General features: G+C 49.6%; 1 protein-coding gene across 1 annotated transcript; it reads left to right on the forward strand.

The window, feature by feature from the left end:
* Nucleotides 1–4,835: 4,835 nt before the first annotated feature.
* On the forward strand, nucleotides 4,836–26,490 carry vg (vestigial). Its single transcript, XM_068774490.1, has 5 exons — nucleotides 4,836–4,919; nucleotides 9,717–9,993; nucleotides 10,406–10,564; nucleotides 19,455–19,733; nucleotides 25,919–26,490. Exons 1-5 carry the CDS (start codon nucleotides 4,836–4,838, stop codon nucleotides 25,966–25,968), a joined length of 849 nt encoding a protein of 282 aa, XP_068630591.1. The 3' UTR covers nucleotides 25,969–26,490.
* The last annotated feature ends 749 nt before the right edge of the window (nucleotides 26,491–27,239 follow it).

The raw sequence follows: 27,239 nt of genomic DNA on the forward strand, positions 1-27,239 counted from the left end.
GTTGCATTGGACACTCGGAAAGAAAAGTTAGGTCACCTGCAAGGCGCAGGTGGTTTGGCTTTTTAACTATTTATGTTCAGTCCTTCGTGACCCCATTACATTTTACATATCCCTAAACATATTTTCTAGGGACGCTGAAAACAGCTTGCGCCAAATAGTGTCTCCTTTGACACTTTTCCCAATAGGAAATTGTACTCCTGTGGTTTCGCGCCTGACCTGGGTTGTGTTAGTGGAATATATGTATGTTATGTAGTAGTCGTATATATTTTTCATGTGCTCCCTGTCGTTACTGTGCTTCCCGGTTGTACCCTTTTCTAAAGAGTCGAAGACTATATAATAATCAACAAATCCCCGCTAGTTTGTTTTGTTGTATTTTGTATAACTTTCCTTGAGTCGTGTTTATGGTCAATCGTTAAATATCTATTGCGGAAACCTGCCTGTTCTCTCTGTTGGTTTTCATTCAGGGTAGAGGTAATTAGCGCTACAATTATTTTTAAGGACCTTGTAGACATTGTACATAAACCTAATGAGTCTGTAGTTCCCTGTATCGCCTTTATCTGCTTTCTTGTGCAGTCATATTATGTTGGATTTAATCCAATCCTTGAAAATATTTTTCGTCTCCAATGTTCCGTTAAATATGTCAGTTGATGTAGGAGCAATCGCTGGTGCAGTGGAGTTTAGAAGGTGATTAGTTGTACGACCAGAGCCGAATGTCCCTTCCTTTAATTTCTTCTTCTTTCAACGTCCTGGGCAGCGGCTCGGGGTCTGTACATAGATTCCGCGGGACGTCTTTTTGATTTTGACTTCGGTAAAAATTCGATGGTAGTTTGTAGCTATTTTTTAATATTTCAGTTCTTTCATCTGTGTACTTGTAATTAGTGACAGTTTCAGCCTTCAGCGTCTTTTCTTACTTTTTATTTCTTTTTTTGCCTATTTGTATCCCATCAGTTTTTCCTTCATATTTATTTTATTAGTTTTGCCTTTTCATTTTATTATTTGTTTTTATATTTTATCTTTTCACTGAGCTAGATAGTTTTGGACGGTTAATGCTCTTTTCTTTGCTCCCTAATACTTCTTCGGCATCTCGTGGTATCGGATATGTTTTCGTACGACGTTCATCGATTCCTACTAGTTTTTGTTTTCTTGGTTTCTGTTTTCAACAAATGTATAAGTTTATAATATTGTTCCTAGATCGGTTTTGGTATCTGCCTCCTTTGAATGTTTTTTTTTTTAATTTTTTTTTTGCAAATCAATTCTACAAACGCAGTTTCATACAAACAGCTCAGCCACGTTGATTGTATGAAATTGACTTTTATTTTCAATGTGTGATCCTGTTGGATTAGCACGAACTATTTTATGACCTGAATTAAAATTGAAGTTGTGTGTTGTGGACACGTCTGTGGTTGCTTTGCTAGTGTTGCTTGTACATTTGGGGAAATTCATGTCCATCATTTTGTTTCTTTTACTTATAAAAACTGCTCATGATCTTCAGTTTCTTTTCTAAAAGGTGACTAGTCTGAATGAATTTTTGTTTCTTGCACCGTGTTCAAATTTTCCTTCCGTGAATTCTTCTTCACTATTGTTACCCATTCCGGTTTGCACATTGCTTATTACATTATTTGGGTATTAATTTTGCAAATTTGTTCTCAAGTCTTTGTAGAAGAAAAAAAGGGTCAATTATACAAGCATACTCATTTACGGAATCCGAGTTATACGTTGGCCCGTTTTAATCGTTTACATCTATTTTCAGCCAACCCTGTGTAAAATAAATGTAATGAAGCCAAATGGGACAGCAGCGGTCGAGCAGCAAGCGGCGCACTCGCGGCGCGCGCCGAGCGAACCGATCGTTTGTTTTGTAAGCTGAGCGTTCGGGCTGGCTGCTCCGGCGGCTCCGGCGGCTCCGGCGCGCCGGGAGCACGCGCTCGTGTAACGGTGCGCGCGGGCAACAGAAGGACCCGCATCTCGCGGACAGTCGGACGCCCGAGAGTGTCGCGACGGCTCCCGTCGGGCTGGATTGAATTGTCAGGCAATGCGCGTTGAGCCTATTTAATGCAAGGGTTTCCGAGTGAGCCGAACTTTGATTTTTCGGTAGCTGTTGCAGTTCAGTTATTTCTAATATTCTTGAAAGCGTTTCATGAGCAACGTTTCTGGCGAGGCTTTGAAGAAAACTCGCCGAAAAGTGGCGGCACCTCTTGTAAGGTTGCGCACGCGCAGCCGGGAAAAGCGAGGGCTCGTCGCGTGGCGATTTGTTTTTGTTATCCTTGTTTCAGATGGCGCGCGTTAAATTTTCCGTAGCGGCATAGTTCTGCAAGTTTTCGCTAGAGCCAAATTGTGTTTAATATCGGGTACAAGCCGTCGTGCCATCGTGGGCACCTGCGGCTGCACGCGGGACTGATGTATGACGCAGTGCGACGAATGCGCGCCGCCGCGTCTGCGCGCGCGCCCGCCGGCCGCGTCCTGTGCACTTTATCGGCAACAGGCTCCCCTCGGCGCGACCCCGCCGCAGCCGGACGCCCGGTGCATTGGTACTCGACTAACTGTTTGATGGTGTCTATATTGTTATCAATTAACGTCGCCGAGTTGACGTTATCATTTAGATTTATTAAAATGCCGGCGCGCGAGTTTTTATGTTTTGTTTATTAGAATGAAAATATCAGTCGCGATTGCGTCGAGCGCTTGAAATGTTAATGCAGCGCGGGCTCGCGCTTGCGCTCTGTTATGTTTAACAAGGAGCTCGCGTCCGCGTTGCCCGTCAGGTGACAACTGCGTCCGCGGCGGCCGCGCTCTTGTTCCGGGCGTGTGTTGCTGGAAATGTTTACTCGCGCGCCTACTTCACTAATTTCCAAATCGCCGTCGATTTGTAGCAGAACGAGGCGCGGACAGGTTGCGCTCGTGAATTATCATTAGAAAATCGTAAAAATTCAATAAACAGTGAGCGGACACGCGCGGCCGGCTGCGCGCCGCACCTGCCGCGCCGCTGCTCCCCGACGCACGGCCCGCGCTGCGCTCGTTCGCGTTCGTTCGCGTTCGTTCTGAAGGAGGAGCTGAGGTCGCGGCCGCAATTGGTGCAACGAGCGCGCAGTAAAGACGATCTTTATAATTTCTGTTACCACAACTTGTTTCTTAAATAAGATTGTGCGTCCGGGAAAACATTTTCACATTAAGCTATCCGGGTCTCTAAAGTTGTAAGATAATTGTTTTGTTTCACGTGCACTCTCGCTCATCACTTTTCTCGTCGTATGTGACGTTGAGGCATTGTATGCAGTAATTTTTAAATGTTGTGTCATCTACAAAAGAATTCATAACAGAACCATTATTTATACGAAAACTTGTATCTGTTGCGCTACGTGTACCGATGGTGTACCTAAATAAATAGATCACTCGATAGCGGCGGCGACACCGACAACCATTCCGCTCGTCAGCCGCTCCCCCCGCGGCGAGGCGCGAGCGACAACTGGCGCAGCGCTGCACTCGCGGTGACGCTGCTCGTCACGGCGCACTTGCATTGTTACATTTAAGCACTTGATCACAAGCAAATCTAGTGATGTGACTGTCGCTCCGGCGGCGAGCTGCTGCGGCCGGCAGTGCATCCGCCATGTAATGGGATCGTTTGTATTGGCGCAGCGCGCGCGCCTGTAATAAGTTTTAACGAGCATAGCGAAGTACGGCGCGGGAAAAACTGCCGGCTGCGGTGGCCACGCGGCGCCTCGCCTCCGGGCCTGTCCCGTCTCGCGCGGCGCTTTGCAAGCAACGGACGTTTGCAAGCAACACGACACCGGCGGCCGTCGCGACCGAAGCCTGCGAATGGATTCAGTGCTCATAATATGGAACTTGAATTACACAGCCGTGGCCTTAGAACGTTTGCTGTTCACGTGACAAGGAAAGGAAACTCTGTAGAAGTCGGTGCGGTTAAGGTTCACTTTTAGTTGTTGCGAATTTCGAAAGGAAACAAATTCAAAGCTGTATGAAACCGTGAGTGCTTATTTTCTAACGACCTACTGTACAGCACGGCGGATCAATAAAATTGTAAATTTTTTTTTTAAATAAGCTCGCTATGTTTGGAAAGGACGAGAGCGCGGCAGGACAATCCGTCGCGCGTGGTCGTCCTAGCGGTCCGGACGGAGCCCGGGGACTATGTGTAGCAAGTTTTTATCGTTTCCGCGAGTTCTGTGAACGAACGCCTCGCGGATGCAGCGCGCGGCGCGCCGACGGGTTCCTTGCTTCTCAGTATGAGTGTATCGAGAGGCAGAGAACCTGCCGAGCCCGAGCCCCCGCCCGGCCGCCTCTCGGCTAGCGCTGCCGGTGGAAGCGTGACTTTGGCGAGACAGTAGTGTTCGCGTGGTGAACAACGGCACGACGCGGCTGCACAAAAGAAAACCCACAGAAAGTCTCCTGTGCACCTGCACAACGAACACAACGTACACAACGTAATGTGATAGTTTGTGATATTTGTTGAAGCGTCGTCAACAACACTACGAGCAGGTGTTCGCGGCCGGTCGGGCGCGTTCTCCGCCCGCCATTCACCGAGAATTATCGATGTGCGGGCCTTGAGGGCTTCCGCATTCACCGAGTCTAATTCAATTATGCGCGAGCGCATAAAAACTGCCGGCGCGGGGCGCGGCGGTGGAAACCTGCGCCGACCTTGCGCCGGCCATAACCACATTCATGAGCACGTCGCGCGTCGCTTTACATTGGCGGGCTGGAGCTGTTAGTTGTAGAGCTGTGCAGGCGTGGAGCGGGAGCTGCTGGAGTTGTAATGCGAGTGGCGTGTGCAGGGGCGGCGGGCGGCGCGGCGGCATGGCGGCGGGCGCGCGTGCGCGGCGCTGAGGCGCGGGATGTACGGCGCTTACTACCCCTACCTGTACGGCCGCGGCGCCGCGCGCTCCTTCCACCACGCGCCGCACTTCCAGTACGACCGGGTGAGCCTTTGTTTGTCATTTCATCTTGTATCCCCAGTACAGGCCGCAGGCGACGTGAGAGACGCATCCGGCCCACTCGGTGACAAATGAGCGCCGACGTTATTCCAAGCTACAACAACTAATGCACAAGGAAAAGCTAACCAGTACGCAACTCGCAGCTCACTTAAAAGGCAACGGGCGCGTCGTTATGCAATTGCTTCGTAGGAAGTGTCAGAGCTGCGCGTACGCGGCACCTGCTGCGCGGCGGCATCACGCGCGCAGAGCACGCGGCGTCATACGATACAGACAAGCATAGTTCTCTGTAGTTCTGGGCTTAGTAATTAGTTTTGCACCAATAGTCGCGAAGCTATTTAGTCTGGTTAATATTCTATCCTCTTCTTGTTTGTGACCACATTTCGCGTGCGTGACGTTTTTCGCATACGCGCCGGCGAGCAAACTGCACAGACCATGACCATAAAGAAAACTAAGCCGCGGCCGCGCAACTGCAGCCGCTTGTACGCACACACTTGCCGCCAAGCGTAACAAAGACACCGCGAACGCTTACAATTCTTGAGACGGTTTTTGTTTGCTTCTTCTGACCTCTGACGTGTTTGTGTCGACGCATTCGGAGACAAACTACAAACTCCGTGCAAGTAGACAAACAAACCATCAAACGAGTTCGCTTCCGTACGCAAGGGGGCGGCGGGGCGGCGCGGCGGAGGGGCGGCGGGGCTCGCTGCTCGCCGCGCCGCTTTTTGCCGCGCCGCTGTCAGTGCGGAGCGGCGACACCGATACATTACGCGGTGACGTTCATTATTCCGCGCGGTGCTTTTTATTGCGCCTAATGTGCGCGGCTCAGTTCAAAGGTAAAAACGACGACGCCCGGCTGCACGCGCGCCCCAGTGCACCAACTTACTGTTCCGCAGGCACCACAGCCTGAGCCTCGGAAGCGGCCGCAGAGATTTGCATGTTATGAGCTAACTTCTGGCTTTAATTTTTCATTTTCAATTCGCATCCGGCTGCCGCAGGAGGTGGCGCACCCGGCCGTCTTCTAAATTACAAATGCTGCGCGCGATGCGCCCGACTACTAATATTTGAGTTACCGTTTTGCGCGGCGACAGTTTCGTTCGCGGTGCAACACTCGGCGGCTGCGAGATGCAGACGAACATCTGATCCGTTCGTGAATGCGGAACATGTTCCACAACACACGACCCGTGGCCGGGCCGAACGTGTGGTACTAATGAAAATATAGAATTCGTCGCGAACAGCGTGTACACGAATCCGCTCCACTCAGTGCGCAAGAGAGCGGCAGCTCCGGGGCTCGCCCAGACCGTTGTGATAGAAATAATGAAGAATATTAAATTTGACTTCTACGTTGGGAAACTATGTTGCAAGTATGAACAATGTCGTAAGTATGCACAATGTCGCACAGTAAATGCTGTCTTTTGAAGTGACGAAGCTCATTTTGAATAGGTCAAATTTCGTAATGTCATGAAGCATTAGTGCCGTTATTGGAAAGTAATAGAATAACCAGGCCACACGTCGCAGAAGTTCGACGGGTCCAACAGCGACTGTGGCCGGTACTACTTACCGGCAAATGTTGAACGATTATTTCGTGCTACTATTGAGAGAAGATTGTGGTTTAGTTCTCATACGTGGTACCAGTAAGGTGATGCCACACCCACACGGCCAAAGAAAACACGGCGCATCTTCTTTATTTCGTTCTCGCAAAATTAATAAGTCGTTTTGGCGACATCCCCTGGCCAGCTGAGTCAGCGGATCTTACTCCCGTGGAGTCTTTCAAATTCTGTTGACAGATACATAAACATTGAGTTGGCTGCGTGCCCCGCCTGCAGACGTGCGTGTCCTGCTTGCGTCGCGGCTGGTTGTGGCGAGGTGCGGCGGGGTGCGGCGGGGCGCGGCGGGGCGGGAGTCACCCCAACTGGTCTAGTTGGGAAGCCCGGCTTTGGAAGCGGCGACTTTTTTTTCGTTTAGAACACTCTATACACATTTTTAATTGGTTATTATGCGAACTTGTAAAGAATCAGCGTACCGAGCGCCGCGCCGCCTCACAGCCGTGCACCGCCGTAACGACAAGTTCCCGTTTGGCAGTCCAAACAAATAGTCCTGACACGGGTGTCTTGTCTCACCGCGACGGAACCGGGAGACGGTTACTTACAAAATGTACCGGACAACGTTACGCGTCGACGTCTACGCCGAAGCCGGAGCAAGAGCGCTGTCTGCGATGCTGTCGCAAGTGTTGTCTCGAGTGCGTAGAAAAGTAAAACTGGAGCTAGGAAAACTACTTATATATTCAAAATGTTCGCTCATTTTTCAACCATACGTTTAGTGTGTGCGACCGGTAATCGATCGCTGCACGCACTATATCCATGTCCGCTGCCGCCGCGCTCCTTCTCTTATGGATTACTTCTGGCTCTCCACATGTTATGTGCTAGATTTTATGAAGTTTAACAAAGATATTAGCTCCCAGACTCGGCCATATTTTGTAATCCAAAATATTAAGCTCTGGCCTAGAGGAGAGCCAACCTTCACGTTCGTTGAAAACAATTCTTGTCTTGTGCGGTGCGCGGCCCCGTTCGAGCAGCGTTGTGCCGGTGACAATATTGATCCAAATAAAGACTAGCTATCATCGCTGAACACCGCATGAAACACTGCCAGCTTTTAGCGCAACTATGTGACACTTTTGTTACGAAGAAAATATTTTGTACCACATACTTGAACCCTTTGTTTGAAGTGTATTCGTATGGTTTTTGTGTGGTTTCATTTTATCGTAATTTCGTTGTGTTCGAGTGCCGACAAACTATCGCCGGTTTTGTATGCGAGCTCCGCCGGGGAATCACCGCACGCACCGCACTCACTCCACTCACCGCACTTGCATCACGAACGACTAGCTGTCGCGCATCACACGATCTGAAGTCGCGCGGGTAGTTTACTGCGAAGATTCGTGATAGTTGGAAGAAGATTGGATAGGAATCAAAGGAAAAGAAATTTTTTTAAGGTGAAAGTACATGGTTTCATTCTTTAAGGTCTCTCTGCCCCCTCTTTCTGGTAGTTCACTTGCCGCTACTGTGTGAGCTGTGTGAGCTGTGTGAGCTGTGTGAGCTGTGTGAGCTGTGTGAGCTGTCTGAGCTGTGTGAGCTGTGCGACTGTGGGCCGCGGCTGCACTGCGAGGGTGCGTTAGCGCGGAGTCCAGTGTCGCGCCTCGTCGCGCTGCACACTGCCACCGCCGGGCCCGCTGCACCCGCCGCACCCGCCGCACCCGCCGGACCAGTTTAATTGGGCCGAAAATGATCGCTACTCGTATTTTATCGCTGTTTTGACATCGACGCCAATGAAATAGGACCCGTCAAAATTCATTGAATAAATGAATACCAAAAAAATGTAAACGAAATAAGCGGCGATTGGCGGCGGCAGGTGTTTGCCGGCTTTGTTTGGTCGGATTGGCACTTTGTGTCGGCGGGCGCCGCGCGCTCGCTGGACGCCAAGGTGTCGCGCAGCGCGCGCCTGCGGTGCGACTGCGCCTAAACTGTTCTTAATCATTTTTAATGGATTCAGGCGTTACATTGCGGAAGTCCATCCTAAATAAGAAAGGACCAATATCTAGCCACCTCCGCACATGCAGTGGTTGTCGTGCATGAAAGTGCACCGCCCGCCAGCCCGCTCGTAAATGCGCATGCGACAGACAATGCAAACTACACAACCGCCACCGTAAATTCACTCAACACGTGTTTCACCCCTCCACGGGGCATCTTCAGGAGTTGTTACACAGATTAGTGCTAAACACCGACTGACTCGGTAGATATTGTTCTTAATCAGTTTATAGTCAGTTTATTATAGAACTCCATTGCGTTTGCACCGCACCAGCCTCTGTCCAAGTTCTGATTGAAGCACCACCACTACCCTGCCGTAAGTTGTACGTCGTCGTATGTGGAGCTGATATAGAACAGAATTCAGAAATGGGGAGAAGACAATTCTTTGATTGTAAACCCAAGGAATATTTCTATATTTTGTTTACAAAGAAACAAATAACAATTGCCAGTACTTAGGCACTGTGTGGCAAAGTCATAACTGAAGTAAATTCCATCAAGGAGCTCGCTGTAGTCTCGGACTCGATTAAGTTTCATCCCTCACACGGGCACAGCAACAAAAGTTTGCTTAAATGTTAAGCTTTGCAGCTCGTGATAACCTTTTTAGAGCTTATTGAGCTGCAGGTTCCGTGCCATTTGCCTCGACGGCCCATGAAAGCTAACCTGCATGGACCCCACCGTCGGACAAACGTACGTTACACTCTCTTGTCTCAGGAATGTGCAACTCTTATAACAAAACGTTTGAACAATTGCCGCCATAGATATTTGTCGCGGTTCTTAAAAAGACTTTAGAAACCCTTCTTAATAATTCACTGCCTCCGTGACCGATTTTTAATTTCCATTGAGTATTTTAAGCACACAGCCTAGAGGAAGAGTGCGCGCCGGAGGAAACATTTTCGAAATAAGAGTTCTCTCGGTGTCTAAAGTCGCAAGCCAGATGTTTCCTCTCGCGTGCAATCTCTCGTATCTTCCAATTTTTTTGATTTCATGTGGTCTGATCTCTCTATAATTTTGTATAAAGCAAACTTTTAATGTCGTGTCACCTATGAAGGAACACTACCAGAACTTCTATTTTTATTTCTACGGTATATTTTAATGTACTTTTAACGTATGTGTACTGCTGGTGTATATTGTGGAGTAATGTATTAAGCTGGCCGCAAGCCGCGGGTGGTGCACAGCGGGCGCGTAGTAAGCAGTGGTCTCGTTGCAGCTGAACGTGCAGGGCGGCAATGGCAGCGAATATGCGGCGGGCGCGGCGGCGCTCAGCTCCGGCTCGGCTTCCTCCGGCGCGCAGTCGCCCGCCTCGCCGCCGCACGCGCACCTCCCGCTCGCGCCGCACGCGCACGCGCATGCGCACGCCCACGCACACGCACACGCGCACGCTCATGCGCATGCCCACGCGCCGCACGCGCACGCTGCGCACCAGTCGCCTCGTCTGCGCGCTAAGGAGGAGGACTTGTCCGCGCACGGCCGCGCCAGCGCCGACGGTGAGTGCACCGATGACTTCCACCTTACTCGACCTTGATCTGACTTATCGCAGGATTCCCGACGTACCACCGCGGCCACCGATGCTGAACATATTATTTAATTATTAATAATGTATCTATGTGCTGTGGTTGCTGTAAGAAATGCACTCACAAGGTACACGGAAGACCACGTTGAGATAGCGATCTCAGCTGCATAAAAGCGGAAGCGGCTTGCATCCAGCCTCTTCCAACGGGGAGACGCTCGATGCAGGCCGCTTCCATCCTTTATTGGAAATCTATGGGAGAGACCGGTATCCGGTAGTGGACCATTCGTGGCTGAAGTGGTGATAATGAGGATGATGAGTGAATTGAGTTTACGCGGCGGTCAGGCCGACGCGCGTGCGACATGACGGGAGGTCCCGGTCTTGTTCAGGTGGCGGCTCGTCGGAGTCGGAGGGCGAGTGCGGCGCGGGGCGCGGGCGCGCGCAGTACGTCAGCGCCAACTGCGTCGTGTTCACGCACTACGCGGGCGACGTGGCCGCCGTCGTCGACGAGCACTTCGCGCGCGCGCTCGCGCAGGACAAGCACAAAGGTCAGTCTCGCGCGCACTCTCACTCGCCGGCACTTACCAAAAATATGCTATATTTCCTGTCTGTATACACAACGACTCATGCTACAATTAATTAGTCGTACGTAGCGAATGGCGTACGTGACGTCACCGCACGGCAACGTCACGTTGCTCCCGTATTCACGAAGTGCTTTATCTAACGAAGCATTGCGCCCCGGACCGCGGGACCGGCGGGGCGGCGGGGCGGCAGGGACCGATGGAGGTGAAAGAGGGTCCGCGACCGACGTCGGATCAAACGGGCCGCGGCTAATTAGCGATTCGCGCGGAGAAAAACGAGGAGCGCCCGCCGCAGCTCCCCGCCGCGCCGACGCCGGTCTGACGACACCGCGCGCTGCTAGACCTGTGCAGCCCGATGTCCACGACCAAACCGGGGCTCTCATTGTATTGTGAAGTAGCGGAAACAGGCAGCGGAAAGCGATCAATCCGGCGCTTGTTTACCAAAGCGGAGGGTGTGCGTGTACTGCAAACGTTGAGAAAATAAACGTTAAAGAAAGAGCAGCGGCGAGCGCGGTCGCACGCACGAGCTCTAACGGTAGTGCAGTCGGAGCGAGAATGTGTCCGGACCTTATTTGATCTTTAATCGCCGTCTCGTCCGGCGACTTAATATGTCCGTCCGACCGTATGTTACTGCTTGCGACAAATTGAAATAAATTGACGTGACACTCGGATTGGTCGCTGAGACACGACTGTCCGCTGCGCGCCGACAGCGCGGCCGTGCAGCGTGAGCGCTGCCGCTCCGCCGCAGGTCAGCCGCAGGTCAGCCGCAGGTCAGCCGCAGGTCAACCGCAGGTCAGCCGCAGGCGACCGGCCGGTATCGCTGAGCGCGCGCGCTCACTGCGCGAGTGGAGGAGCAACAGAAGTCAGCGTGCCGGGCGCCTGGCGCCGGCCGAGGCAGCCCTGGGCCTTTATTGCGCGCCGCAGAGCCCGACCCACATTTATTCAAAGTTTGATGCGGAAAAACAACAACTGGACTCCGTCGCACACATTTTGTAAAGTTACTCATAAAAAGGTACAGTCGTCCGCGCGCCGGGAACACGGCGTGGCGTCGCGGGCGCTGCGCTCGACAATCCAAAGTCGGTACGAAGGCGCGCGCACGTCCGCAGGGAAAACTCAAGTGACTGCGGGAAAAAACTAATTGTGGAATGTCGACGTTGTTAGAGATATATGGCTAATGCAAGAAGGTGAAAAATTCCATAAATACGCGAACAGGCCGCGACCGGTTGCGCTAGTGCGGTGCAACGCGCGTGACGTCACACCGCCGCTCGCCGCTCCTCGGGTCGCGTGCCTTCACCGCTTTCTCCACTTCTCCTCGCTGCCAGGTGGGTCACACCGGGGCCCGGAGCTATTGGCTTGTATTGCCTCTATAGCAAAACACTGGTCTGCACTCAGTCCACGTGAACTCCGCGGCGGTGGACTTCGCGCGGGATCGTCTCTCGACGCTGCAAGCGAACGTACCCTCCTCTCCTCGCCCCGGCTACAGACAGAAGAGCCATTATCACGGCAATTAAGTTGCGCTGCAGCACTATGCCCCGCGCGCGCTTTCAGGAAAGCTGCGAGTCCGAGGGGCGCGGGGCGCGGGGCGCGGGTGGAGGGGGAGAGCATCGCCTGCAATTAATGGTCGTTAGGAAGGGCCGAGTGCTAATTTATCGGGAGCGTGTTCCGCGAACTGGACGCGCGTTTTTTCACGTTTCGCGGTAATGTCCGCGCTGCAGCGGGGCGACGCCGATTTCTATTGTCTGCGTTGTCGCGGCCGCGATTGATCACGTGCGTCGTACTGAGTAATATAGAGACGCGTAGTTTCGCTGATACATAATAAATGCTTGTACATTCCTGTGATCACTTCGGCGCGTACGAAGGTTTAAAGCTAACAAGAAGCACAGACTGAGGAAATAATATATTCAAGATTATAATTAAATTTCAAGATGGACGGACGGAACAAAACTGTCTGCAATGGGCAAGCAGCTGCGGCGCCGTTGCGGGCGCCGCGCTCGTGCCGTGCGTCGCGCCGATGCCATTACAAAGTACATCATCGGAGCGGTGGAACAGATATTAAGAGGAGTTGTTGCCTTGCAAGGCATCGCTCTCGGCGCGCGCAGATGGCTGCCAAAATGCAAGAAGTACATAATTCGGCACGTCGCAGTGCGGGATACTGACAATAGCTGCAGAATGTCACAAAAATTCGGCAAAGCGTGTCAGTGTCAGCGGTCCCCGCGTCCTGTAACACAGACACAGCTGCAATTGTCAGCTCGTCAATGGGTATTAAACCGATGTCGAGATATCAAAAGTTAGGAGTTATTTGCGTTGAAGATTTTTGTTTGCACAGCGGCCGCGTTGTGCACGCTTTCTTTTGAGTGGCTGCTGTGCCGACGGACTGTCGTCGCAGACGTTAGAAACGATCCGCAAAAACCGACTGCACGTCGTCACATTTTCATCACCATTGCTGACGCGACCTCGCGGGAGGGTTTATCCATTTATGTCCGAGTACTTCGCAGATCGAAACAAAGCAGGAGTAGCTCTAACCATCGGCGCTGGATACGCTGGTGTGTGGCTGTGAATATACTCCGTAACGTTCGCGACGCGGTCGTCGCAGACTGGGCAGCGTTGCAACAAATATTCATTTGGCGATCCCCGTAAATATTTAAACGGTTTTGTATGAAATCGCAGGATAAGACTGAAGGGCACCAAAAGTGCCCCTAAACTTCGCCGAGGCAGCGCAGCGAGCGGGGCCTGCGCCCTGCGCCGCGGTGTGCGCCGCGGTGTGCACTGCGGTGTGCATTGCGCTGCGCATTCATTCATCTGCAAGAGCGCGGCGAGCGTGGCGCTTTTTGCGAGCAGATATCGCTTACGGAATGCGATTGAATATGTATGGCGACGCGCGGAGTACGCGCGCGCGCTTTGCTCGCATGCGCCCCGACAAACGCATCGCAGAAGTGACATTACGCGCCGCGCCGGGTCCTCCGGCCCGACCTCTGGGTACCCAAGTGCCCGCTTATTTAGCACCTGCACTGGTTTTCATTGTTGTTATTTGGTTTTTTCTTGTGCCAAATGACTTGTGCGGTTTGCGGTACTTCGCCACTAGGAGTGCTGTGCAGTGCATCGGCGACGGTTCGTTTTCATGGCCTCATACGCCCCACATACTCTCCTCTCCATTCGCTTCGCGTTACCTCGCGGCTCGTGGCGCGGCTCGTGGCGCGGCTCCGCAGTGCCTCGTTGGTTTTTCATTGTGTAATATCACAAGAAATGTTTAATTCGCTAACAAATCGGTCGAACAGTTTCGGTCCGTCTGTCAATTCGTCGAAACGTCAAGCCACTGTCGTGAGCAGCCCGAGGCTGCTTGGCGGGCTGGGCACGTCGACCGTTCCATCCGTTCTCCCTGGTAACTTGATAGTCGTGTGATGCTCCAGTGTTAGGGACCTTGGATTGTATATATTTATTATAAGCTGAGGGGTTCAAATCACCTCTCTCTGCCAAAAAGTGTTTGTTTTATGCCGTCTAAAAACTTTTTTATTTTATTTATTTAATATTCTTTATTTTAGGATACATTTAAATAGGTTCACAATTGTTGAAATTATATACAAATAATCATTAATTAATATACATATACCGCCATCTACAGGAACATAGATTGTATAGTGTTCCTACCGTCATTGTTATAAAGTGAAATGTAGGTATGTTTCTGAACATATAATAAAAGTTAGTTCTGTTCGAATCTCACAACCGGCGTTTTATTATAGGTTATGCGCCCAGTCGAGTTTATAAAATAAAGTGTTTTTATCGCGAAAAGACTTGCACAAGCGTGCCGATTAGTCTACGCAGATTGAGAACTATACGTTTTGTGAACTGTGAGTTGTGTTATATAGTTAAAAATGGCAAATAGCTATATCGTGAGCGTGCCTAAGCTGAAAGGTCGGGAGAACTACACAGAGTGGGCTTTCGCAGCGGAGAATTTTCTCGTGTTGGAGGGAACTTTTGATTACATCAAAGTTACTAAACCCGAAGAAGCCGTAGCCGACTTAAAAACTAAGGCGAAACTGATTTTAACTATTGATCTATCCCTTTATGTACATATAAAAGAATCTAAGACTACTAATGAGTTATGGGAGAAACTCAAAAATTTGTTTGATGATTCGGGTTCAAATCACTCAAATGTGTCAAAGTCAAAATTGAAGGTTATAAAATGCTACACTTGCAAACAAACAGGAAATTATCGCAATCAGTGCACCAGTTCCGATAAAGATTCAGAAAATAATAAGTCTTGTGAACGTAAACAATCAAACGCATTTAGTGCTGTGTTTTTAAATGGTGCCTTCTCCAAAAATGACTGGTATATTGACTCCGGAGCGAGTGCACATTTAACTGCCAATGAACACTGGCTCACAAATGTTTCTGTTGAGCATTCGATCAAAGAAATTGTGGTCGCGAATAAAGAAAAGGTGCCAGTAAAATGTTCTGGTGACGTATCGATAACAACCTTAACAGATAACTGCGAGTATGATATAGTTGTTGAAGGTGTATTGTGTGTTCCTAGTTTGACCACTAACCTAATTTCTGTGAGTCAACTAATTGCTAAAGACAATAGAGTACTGTTTAACAACAGTGGCTGTGAGATTTACAATAAATGTGGTGAATCAGTTGGTACTGCTACATTGCTAAATGGTGTCTACAAGCTAAGAATGAAGTATTGATGGCAGCTATGATGAATTCGAGCGATATTTGGCATCGCAGGCTTGGCCGTGTCAATAGCAACTATCTAAATAGAATGGAGAATGCAATGGAAGGAATCACATTAGATAAAAAGGCAAATATTTCAAAATTGTCTTGTAGGGTGTGTTGTGAAGGTAAGCAAAGCCGCTTACCTTTTCCGCAGAATGGCTATAGAAGTAAAGAACGTCTGCATACTGTTCATACAGATGTATGTGGACCGTCAATGCTTCGATTGGAGGATCCAAATATTTTATATTATTTGTTGATGATTATAGCCGCATGATATACATCTATTTTATAAGAAACAAAAGTGAAGCTTTTAGTGGTTTTAAAAGATATAAAATTCGTGTAGAAAACCAACTTAACAAGAAAATTAAAATTTTAAGAAGCGATAATGGTAGAGAATTCTGTAATTAAGAATTTGATGATCATCTCAAGAATTCTGGGATAATTCATCAAAGAAGTAACCCTTACACGCCCGAACAGAATGGCTTGGCAGAGCGCTTTAATCGTACTGTAGTAGAGAAAGCTAGATGTTTATTATTTGATGCTAAACTTGATGAACAATTTTGGGCTGAAGCATCTAACACTGCAGTCTATTTACAAAACAGGACTGTGTCATCAACTCTAAATGGGAAGACTCCATTCGAGTTATGGACACAAGAAAAGCCAGACATTAGCCATTTGAGAGTTTTTGGGAGCATTGTGATGATACATATTCCTAAGGAAAAAAGAATGAAATGGGATAAAAAGGTTGAAAGAGGAATTCTTGTAGGATATCCAGATGATGTGAAAGGATACCGCGTTTACAATCTGAAAACTAAGCAGATTACAACCAGCAGAGATGTCATCATTGTTGAAAAACCACTAGTAGCTGATGAAGTTTCTGTTCCAATCCAAGAAATACCTGCAGACTCCTTAGAGGTATATGAAGATTCAGTGGGGGTTTTTTCAGATTGCTCTGAAAATGAAGATATCCTTGATGAGACATATGTACCAGAAGAGGACTCTTCCGATAGCTTATGGAAAGTATTGTAAGTGTCGGTAGAAGAGATGTTGCATGTAGGCAGAGACGACTACCTGACAGGTATGGGCTTTCTAATGCTTGCATCGGTCATAATATAGAAGATAATAGTGAAATTTCGCTTGATGAGGCTCTAAAAGGACCTGAAAAAGAGCAATGGTTAGAGGCTATTCGTGATGAGTTACAATGCTTTGATAGTAACAATGCGTGGGAACTTGTTGATATACCTAGAGACAAAACCATAGTGCAATGTAGATGGGTTTTGCGTAAGAAGTGTGATAGTGAGAACAATGTAAGATATCGTGCCAGGCTAGTTGCCAAGGGTTTTTCTCAAAAGTATGGGGTAGATTGCACGGAGACATTTTCACCTGTTGTTAGACATACTACCCTACGACTATTGTTTTCATTGTCAGTACTATTGGAACTTCATGTTACACATCTAGATGTAAAAACTGCATTTCTCAATGGTGATTTGGAGGAAACTATTTATATGCAAAAACCAGATTATTATGATGTTGCTCGTAGCTCTAATAAAATATTAAAATTAAATAAGGCCATCTATGGTCTGAAACAGGCTTCAAGGGCCTGGAATAAGAAGGTAGACAGTTGTTTGTTAAAAATAGGTTATTGTAAATCAAAGTTGGAACCATGCATGTATATAAAAAAGGTTGATAATTTTAAGACTATTGTTACAGTATATGTCGATGACTTTTTTATATTCTCAAATTGTAAGAGAGAAACTGAAGAACTTAAGAATGTATTGTCAAATCAATTTCAAATTAAAGATTTAGGTCAAGTAAAACAATGTTTGGGAATGAACGTTAATTTTGACAAATTAAATAAGTCAGTAACTTTAAGTCAAGAGAATTATATTAATACTTTGTTAAGAAAGTTTAATATGACAGATTGTAAGGCTGTTGATACACCTATGGAGAGTAAATTAAATGTGAAAGACAAACAAAATATTAAATACCAAGTACCTTATCAACAGCTCATAGGGAGCTTGATGTATCTATCTGTTTTAACTAGACCAGACATAACTTATGCGGTTAGCTATTTAAGTCAATTTAATCGTTGTCACACTAGTGAGCATTGGGGTTATGCTAAAAGGGTTTTAAAATATTTAAAAGGGACTATAAACTATGGTATAAAACATTGATGTGAAATATCACTTTACTAGAGAATGTGTTTCCAATAATATTATTCAATTAAAATATTTGTCGACAGCTGATATGCCTGCTGATATGCTCACAAAGAGTTTGTGTTCTAAAAAGCATCACACTTTTATGAATGTATTAGGTGTAGTTGTAAAATAGATCCAAGTTCAGTTAACATATTGTCATTATGTGATTATTTGATATAGTGGGGGTGTTGAAATTATATACAAATAATCATTAATTAATATACATATACCGCCATCTACAGGAACATAGATTGTATAGTGTTCCTACCGTCATTGTTATAAAGTGAAATGTAGGTATGTTTCTGAACATATAATAAAAGTTAGTTCTGTTCGAATCTAAACCGGCGTTTTATTATAACAATAATATACAAAAAAGTACCATGGCCGGTCTTATCACACAAGGCAATCTCTTACTGTCAACGATAGTATGGAAAAGTAGAAGAAGTACAAATAAGGGGTAGTTGACGTGTACAAAACATACGTATTTACAAACAAACGTACATAAACATACATACATATGTATATAACATATATATATTTATAATAAATAAGGTATAATACAATAATAAATAAAAACATCAAACTGATTTCGATCGCACTTGCCTCAGAAAGAAACAGAGGAAGAAAAAGAAATGAATTAACTGATAGGTCGTAGGTAATCAAAGGCCTAGTGGATAGTTTTTGACCATTTCCTTGAAAATAGGTAGCGAGTTAGGACGTTCTATAATCAGCGAAAATTATTCCACAATCGAAGGGCCTGTGCGGTAAAAAAATTGACCATAAACGAGGAAGAATGCACCGGTATTTTTAATTCCAGGTTCTCTGATGATTTCAAAGAACTCTCATGTGTATCCTGAAGAAATTGAAACTTTGATTTGAGATAAGAGGGTCTACTACTCTGTAATATTCTTATATTACAGAATATAAAGGTGTTACAGAGGATAAAGGACGTAAGCATTCCGGCGAAGCCTTATGGGTAACCAATTGAGCTTAGCGCGAAATTCCGAAACATGATCATATTTTCGGAGGCCAAATATGAAACGAATACAGAAGTTTTGAAGGCGTTCAAGTTTAGTCAGTTGGTTTTCAGTGAGGTCTCGGTAGCTGACATCAGCGTGATCAAGTATGGCGACAAGGAGTGACTATGCAAAGTAAATTTTAGTCGTAATAAATGAAAAGTAGCCAAGACATTCTCTGTTCCAAAACTTAAGCAACATGCGTGCAATCATCACGCATTCTTCCCATAATTGATCATAGTGATGTGTGCGCGCTATTTTGATCTGAATGTAGACCTACACAACAAACCGGACCGCTTTCTAAAAAACTTCATTCGATTTCTTCTGACAAGCTTGCGCTTCAAAGCTCTCTCTACCGCTCTCGGCTCAAAGCGCCGCTCCCCGCGTGCACTAACTACATTTTCTTCTTTACTCTTTTCTATCACTTCACCTTCCTACTTTTCATCTCAATTCCAGGTCGTAGCCAGTACACACAAAAACACTTCGATCTCAATAGAAATCAAATATTTTAATTTCCCTCCTATAGCACTCACTTTACTCGCTCCCTCGCAATGCAATCTATTCTACTCCGCAACGCGCTCCCCCTCGACATCAGGATGATCAGGAATCGCGGCGCATTCAAAGCGAAGGCTCGGGAGCTGCTACTTGACGAGCTGACATAGCACATAATATAGTAGAATTAAGAGAAACATTTAAATATATGTATCACATTATCTTAAGTTTTTTTCACCTTCCCATTTTGATTTTTTATTTGACTTTTATTACATGTACTTTTTTCACTAATTAATCTCTGCACCGTCAAACGGTTGACTAACAGAAAAGCCTTCGACATTAAGTTCCCCGCATTGTATTCACCGGTTACATTGCACCGCAATGCAACCGAGTGCACCGCGACGCCCGGCGGTGTGTGACGGCGCGCTGTTGCAGAGGGCGTGCCGCTGGCGTCGCGCAACCTGCCCGCCTCGTTCTTCAACGCGGCGGCGTGCGGCGGCGGCGCGCCGGGCTGCGGCCTGGAGCTGTACGAGTACGACCCGTGGCACCAGCCCTACGGCTACGCGCGCGACTACGGCGGCCACGTGGGCTACGGCGGCCTGCTGCTGGGCCGCGGCGGCCTCCACGCGCAGTACAAGCCCGTCGAATGGGGCGCGCAGCACGCGCACCTCGACCCCGCGGCCTGTGCGCCCTACTCCTACCCCGCCGTGCCCGGTACGTGACGCACGCACACGCACGCAACCACAAGCGCACGCACATGCACACGCACACGCGCACGCACACGCGCACACACACGCGCACACACACGCTCGGCGGCTCCGGCGCGCTGGAGGACGCAGCCCAGGCGGCGGGCGGCGAGATGAGACGTGCCCGCGCGACCTCGCATTCCGCCCGCTTTTTGTCCGCGCCCGCCGCCCCGCGCCGCCCCGCGCCGCCCCGCACCGCACCGCGCCGCCCGCCGCGCTCCCCGACACATAGTTACGCCAAACTTTTTGCTTTTTTATTTGTTTTGCCTTCGCAGCTTCGGTCCAAGGAATTCGAGTCGGAAGCGCGGTCCGTTCCCACAGGCCGCGACGCTCGCTGACGCAGGACATTGTTTAAACACTAAATATTTAATTAAGGTCTTTCCGAGGTCAGAGCCCTTGGGCGCTAAACAATTTGTTTCCTACACATAAATAAAGGTGACGCAGACGCGTAGAAAAGTTGTACGTAATGAATGTTGCGGCGCGGGAGGGGCGCGGGCGGGGCGAGGCGCGGATGTTCCGACGCTCAAAGAGATTCCGCTCGCGTCGCGCATTCTTTGATTGCGATGAGTTGTGATGTGGGCGGCGCGCTTTGTGCCGGCCGCGCCGCGCGCTTTCGTCCACCAGCACTTCACGTACTCGGGATTAGCAAGCGCGCGCGGGCCCGCGCCGCGCTTGGAACGACCCGGCGCGCGTCCACAGCCGTGGGCAGCTTTGTTGCCATGGCGATGCGGAATGACCTTCAACTGCTCCAAATGCAGATCTCGCGACTTTAGTTGTTTCCGTTATTTCGACGTGCTTCGTCTACGACGTTTTCACTATTAAAAATACTACTGTACGAAATTCGCGCCGCGCACGTGATCTGTTCCAAGAGTTGAGTAAAATTTTACGCCTTTGAAGGGTGAAGCCGGTTGATCGTACCTTGTACAACCCTTTACTTTAAACGCATCGCCTCCCTCTGACGGGGAAGTGGGCACGTCCCGGCGAAAGAATTGACCCCCGCAGCACCCTCGCCGCACGGCAGCAGCACAGACACCTTCGCTCAGCCCTCGCCGCCGTCGCGCGCGGGCCTTTAACCCGCTCTAGTCGGCATGCACAGGCCGGGAAACCCCGAGCGCAATGTTTAATTATCCGCAGCTGCGGGGGGCGGCTCCGACAGCTGGACATGAGCTCATGCCAGCGTCTACTTCCAGCACATAAACCTCGGCCCCGAGCTCGACCGTCGGCGGGAGCGTGTTCTATCCAACAATGTAATTACATAAACAAACGCACGCCGGCGGGCGCGGGCAAAAACCGCGCGGCGACTTGAAAGGAGGCGGCTCCCTCTCTAATGACGGCGATTAAAATTAATTTGCGCCGCGAGGGACGCTTCACCGAATTAAATTCTTCAGTCCCCTCCCCCTCCCCCTCCCCCGCGCTCCGCCCGACGAATGAATGCACCCTCCAAATAGCTGACGATGATTACTCGAGAGCACGTCGGCCGGGGCCAGCCGACGGGCCGCGAGCGCGCCGCCCGGGATCAGGTTATTGAACTTGCCATTCGGAGTAGTGACTGGACTATATATTCTTACTTCGTTAAGTCGTGCTGTGGACATCAAAATCAAGAAGGTCCCTCACGGTCTGTTTTCGGGTCTGCCGGGGCAACCGGCTGCGCGTTTTGGTACAAACGTTCAGTCAGCGGCGGGCGAGTGCTGCAGTAGAAAGGGGGACGTTATTTACGACCTAATACATGTCCTCATCATTCTTTCCCGAGCGCCGCCCGCCCCAGCGCGCGTGTGTGCCGCGCCGGCGTGCGAGCGATCGCCGCACACAAATATTTGGTTCATAATTTTGTACATACACGAATGTTGAAATCGCCCGCGTTTTCCACGAGACATTCCTCCCCGAGGGGACGTTATGTCGCTGCACCGGCGTCAACAGAGCGGCGGGGCGAGCGCCGGCGTGCGTGCCTGAGACGTTAGGGTAGCTCGGTGCCTTTTCATTTATGTAATTATCCGCGTTTGCTCTCGCCTTTCTCAACCGTCTAGTCCTGCGCAACGTCGTACAAGTGCAATGTACCAGGCGTCCGCCTGAGTGCGCCCGCCTATACTTCTTTGAATGGATTGATTGAAACTCCCTGTTCGGTTCCATCTGGACCAGCGCGATAGCTCTGCATGATCCATGGTTGTCAACAACTGTGTTCCGTAGCTCCTTCTCAAGTGGCTGTTCATAGTTCAGTGTATTCTTAGGTCGCGGCGCCGGGCGGCGCTGGGCGGCGCTAGGCGGTGTGCGCAGTGTGTCGATTCTCCCGGATAATGCGACCTCGCTCGGTGGCTGCGTACGTACATGCTGTGTCGGTGTGTGCGTGCGTACGTACGTGCACATGCGTGGGGACAATATTGCGGCGGAAAGGACCCAGCCGCGCTCGCACCCCGGCGGTGTAGTTCGGGTGTGCGGGGTGAGGGGAGCGGAGCGCAGTGGGGCGCGGCCGCCTTGCACGCGTGCACTGCACTACGCCTTTTTAATATCGTAGCGTTTCGTGAGGGCCGCCGAAACACATACCCACCCTCGAAGCGTGCAGATCAAAAAGAGTTTGAATTTCGTCACCCTCCGTGTCATATGCGGTAGAGAAGGCGTTTTTATTTGTTTTTATGCGATTCATACGAATACGTAGATGCCGTCTATCGTCCGTGAACGCGGTGCGATCGGGCAGCGACCGACCGCGTGCTGTCGGTTTCGTGCGCTTTGCGGGATCAAATAGTTGTAGCAGCCTCTTCCAACATCCCGGACTTGTGAATACTTTTTATGGTTGCAGTGGAGGTGATCTGCTCGATGGGCACGAGGTAGGCAAAGGTCCCTTTATGGAAGCACACGGTTATTCGAGATCCCTACTCCATTTGCGCTTTGTAAAAAAGCCGCGTTAACTCTATCAGCAACATTTTTAAATATTAGTGCTGCTAGTGGGAGTTTAGAGCCAAATCCAACTACTACTTCGAAGGTCCCCTCGAAATTAGAGGAACAAAATTCTCCGGAGGGTCGCCATGAGGCGCGTCCCTGCGCTGACGTAAAATTGAAATCGCCTTGAACCTGGGGGACGAGAAAAATATCATGGGCTGCCTAACTCCGCTGCAACATGCATCAGCCTCGCTTGTAATCCAGAAAGTAAAATCGTGAAATACTTTGCGTTTCTGAACATAAATCAGAAAAACAGATCGCACAACACGACCAAAATAAACTTTTTAATACGTTTTTAACAGGACACAAGCGAGCGTAGCGCAAACAACTTGATTGCCTCGAGCACTTGCCACCCCTGCATCGACCACCGCCCGCCTCTAGCAGACAGTCAAACAGCATATTTTATGGCAAGCTACAGCATATATTTTACGTCTACAATCAAAAAGATATGATGAGATATGGAGGTCTCTGAGTCAATACGCAACTATAAGAAACCCATTGCGAAACGTTGCTGATGCGGACGCTACTTGCGCGCAGTTTAACTGGCCTCTGCTATATTTTTTTTTATTTCAAATATTTTATTGGTATCATTAATAATTTGCCACAGCAGAACCACGAATACATTCTTATCGACAACTAAACTCTTCTTCAAAGCAGATTAACAACGATAACAATCAAAGATGAATTATATCTGATGCATTCAAATGCCCATTTAGGATCTGAACAATGTATTGGCGATATGTTAATGTTTATTTTATAATATTATGAACTGACTGTTTACGAGTCAGATAAGCCAAAAAGAAGACAAAGAAGGGACCAAGTTCCATCCGGGTACAATCGCTACATCTGAAAGGCACTAAAATAAAAAATTAATTCACTCGCGACACGAAACAAATGCTGATCCAAGAAGAGACCTACGGACTAAATACAGCGGACGACACGGGCGTATCTCTCGTGTGATGAACTTCAATTAGGATCAAAGACTTGGAGAGTGCGGGACACTCCCTACGAAATGGAAGTTAGTATACACCAGCAAGATCTACCTCGACGACTCCCCTGGGGCGGCTGACGCAATGCAAGACGGGCGTGAGGGGCGTGCCGTCTCTGCGGCGCTGTCCGATGCTGTGGGTGTCTGTGGGGTTTGCTGCGAAGGTGTGAGACCCGATGGATCGCAAATGTCATGCTAGTGAACGCGACGGGACGTTGCCGTACGTGAACTCTCCAGATAAACCAGACAAAGACACGACGTGTGTCGAATGAGTTCACCGAGCAAAACTTCTCCGCGGCTGGCCGATGACAATTCTTTTATTTAACTGCTGCGCCACAATTTTACAAACCTGCACTTGGTCTGTGCGGGGCCTACTCTGTATTATATGCATACAGTAAAAAAGAACGAAGACGCGAGCTGCTGCTAACAATAGGCTTCACCGGCAACAACGGACCCTTCGCGGAGCCATAAGCGGGCTCTGTGTGTGCGTTTACGTGTGATCGTCGGTCGAGGGGTCCGAGAGTGGCGTCGGTTTGTCTGGGGGCGCGTCCGGCGGGGTGGCTCGGCGCCGCTGCGCCCCCAGCGGGGAGTGACCGCCGTGGAGGGGTTCCACCTTTATTAAGAAGTTTCGACCGCTGACTCTCCACGCGGCGGGAGAGCGCAGCGCCGACAGTTGTCTGTCGGTGATACTCCGGGATGGGCAGGCGGGATGTGCGCAGCGGTGCAACGTCTTGCGACGGTTGCACCGCTCTCCATATTATACACTCTTCATATTATTATACTCTAAAATTTTAATTGAATGAAATTAATTACAAAAGTCCATTTGACCAATTTCCATTAACATCTTTATTCCATACATATTTGACAATAAAGTTATAACAAAGTGATTGTGTCGGTCGGTGCAGGCGAAGTGCGAACGTTTGGCGCCGGCCGCGCGCCGGGAGCTCGCAACTGGAAGAGGACTCGGCGACCGCAGGTCACCGGTTGTAGTTGTGATCGTAGGCTTAAACGTTTCTCTTTTGTTATTATTATGCGACTGTTACAACACGAGACTATATAAATTATTCGATTCCAAAGCGTTGGCTCCGAACGCATCACCAGCAAGTGGTGGTGATGGATCTACCGACGCGTCGCCAGAGGCTTGCGGTGCAGGAGCGCTCGCGGCGGCACGCGTCCCCAGCGGTTACTGCACACACATAGATTATGCCATTAATAAATAAATAGGCAGCAATAAGTAATTTTTGTCGTATAAGTAATTTGACGACGTATGGAGACAATGGACGGCGCGCTGGCGACGGGCTCGAGTGCTCCCGTCGTCCTGTCCGGCATTCGTGCAGCCGCCCGGTACCAGGCGCACATAGGTCGCGAGAAATCGCGCAGTAGCCCGCGCGGCGACGGGCGGGGCCTGCACGCCCGTCCAATGGCAACGCGCAGCGGCTCCGCCTTCGGGCGGCGCGGCGGCACTGTCACTACATCACGAGTGCTGTCAATTACACCGGCGCCCCGCGCCCTGCGTCGCCCCGCGCCCGACACCACGCGGCCGATTTAATTAATACCTCCACCGCTCGCGGGCGCTGCGGCCCTGGTACCGCGGCCGCACTCATTTATCCCCCTACGTCTTCTTCATCACTTTCGACTGATGGAGGAACAACAAACAAACAATCACAACGAGCAAAAACTCCTCTTCCTTTCAGTTTATTTATCGCGCGTCGCACACCCGTCCATTATCTATTTTCGTCCTCAAGAAAAAGCAGGCGGCGAGAACCCGTCGCCGATTTGTTCGGACAAAAAAAAACTAATTTACTGCGCTAAAGGCGAATTCGGTCTGCGACCGGTCCGCGAGCAGGACCGCCGGCGGGCCCGTGAGCGAATTTCCTTCCACCTGCCGTCGAATGGAGGACGTCCTCCAAAGCGACGAGCTGGCCGCGGCCGCCGTCCGAGCGCGACCGAATGTTGATCGTAGTTTTGGTGCGCCTCTACTCGCCTGCTCCACGCGCTGCTAGATCGCGATCTGCTCCGTTCATTTTCAGGAATACAAAAACACTTTTTATACATACACATGCCACATAAACCAAACTTACCCTTTTTATTATTATTATAAATAAATATATACAAAGTAAATAATACGTAACGCAAGCAAGTAACTGCACACGTGCGGCGCTGGTCGCATGAGCCGCGCCGAACGTGGCGAAGTTGCTGTTAACATTGTCCGTGACGGTGTGTTTTGTTGACAGGTCTGGAGGCGCAGGTGCAGGACACGTCCAAGGACCTGTACTGGTTCTGAGAGCGTTCCGAAGGCCGCCTGAGGGCGCGCGTCGCTCACCGCAAGGCTGTAAAGAAAGACATTACGTTAGTTGTAGGCGTGCGCTAGGCAGCGCGCGGTCTAGACCTAGTTAGGCTTAGCTTGTACAAAAGGAGGCGCGTGCGCGCGGGCGGCGCCGCGCTGTACCCGCGACTCGTGTAAATTTGCTCCGCTACCCCGGCCGCCCCGCGCCCCGCACCGCGCGCCCCGCGCGCTACTCACCCAACTTCTCTAGTTTATTTTAGATACGAAGACATTCGTTGTTTCGGCGTTGCAGCGTAGTATTGGTCGGGGCGGCCAGCGAGTGTGATTGCGGCACACGTACCTGCAGCCGTAGACAGCGGGCCCTCGCACGCAGAGCTAGTGTACAGAGGTCACGGCACCGGAGAGACGAGCCTCGCGCCCTGCGCCCCGACGAGTAGAGAAATTGTAACCACGCATAAGTTGAAATCATGTAATAGATTACGTAAGTGATAATGTATACATAGTTTGGACGGAGAGAAGAGCGGCTCAATAAATGTATAATTGCAAACGCGCAGGCTGTTTTATTTGCTCCACCCCCCACCCCCACCCCCCCGCAACCCCGCACCCACGCACTGTACCCCTGTTCCCGCTGCACGGCGTCCCGTTTCCATACCCGCGGATCCCTTCTGTTACATGTTCATTTTCAACCACTTGAACAAAAATTGGTGCCATCTGCACAAACTGCAAGGTCAGCACACTCCCGCGCCCGTGGCGCCTGCACGCTCTCCGCTCCATGAAGAAAAAGAGCACCTATCACCGCGACCCGGGCAACTGCCCGACCTCCGCATCTTTTGTTTTCCGATTCTCTAACAACCACTTTAGCAGGTATAACTAGCTCAGATCCCTTCATGCGTCGCATACATAATAAAGTTTCACAAGATGTTTAGACCTTCTTTTTCTTAGTTTTAACTCTAAAAGTAGATTACTGAACAAACCTTATTACAGCATTCAAGAGCTCTCAATTGACAGCAATGTGCGCAACTTGGTTTGTTGACTCACGTGACTCACGTTACGACGGCCGGATATAATAAGAATACAGATATGTTGAATTTATCGGAAAGAAGCCGCACCGGCTCGCAGCTCGTGCGCGGCAGTAAGGCTGTAGAAGACAATGCCTTAGATCCTCCGGAGGCGACCGCGCCGGCCCGGCTCTTTGAGGCTATAACGAAAGTAGCAGGTTGTGTGATCATACACAAAATGACGACGGACTGCTTCCGCTGCGGGGAACG

The sequence above is a fragment of the Battus philenor genome, unplaced genomic scaffold, assembly GCF_028537555.1.
Source record: "Battus philenor isolate CCGP_79_NKW_IND1 unplaced genomic scaffold, ilBatPhil1.0.hap1 SCAF_7, whole genome shotgun sequence".
Lineage (NCBI taxonomy): Eukaryota > Metazoa > Arthropoda > Insecta > Lepidoptera > Papilionidae > Battus > Battus philenor.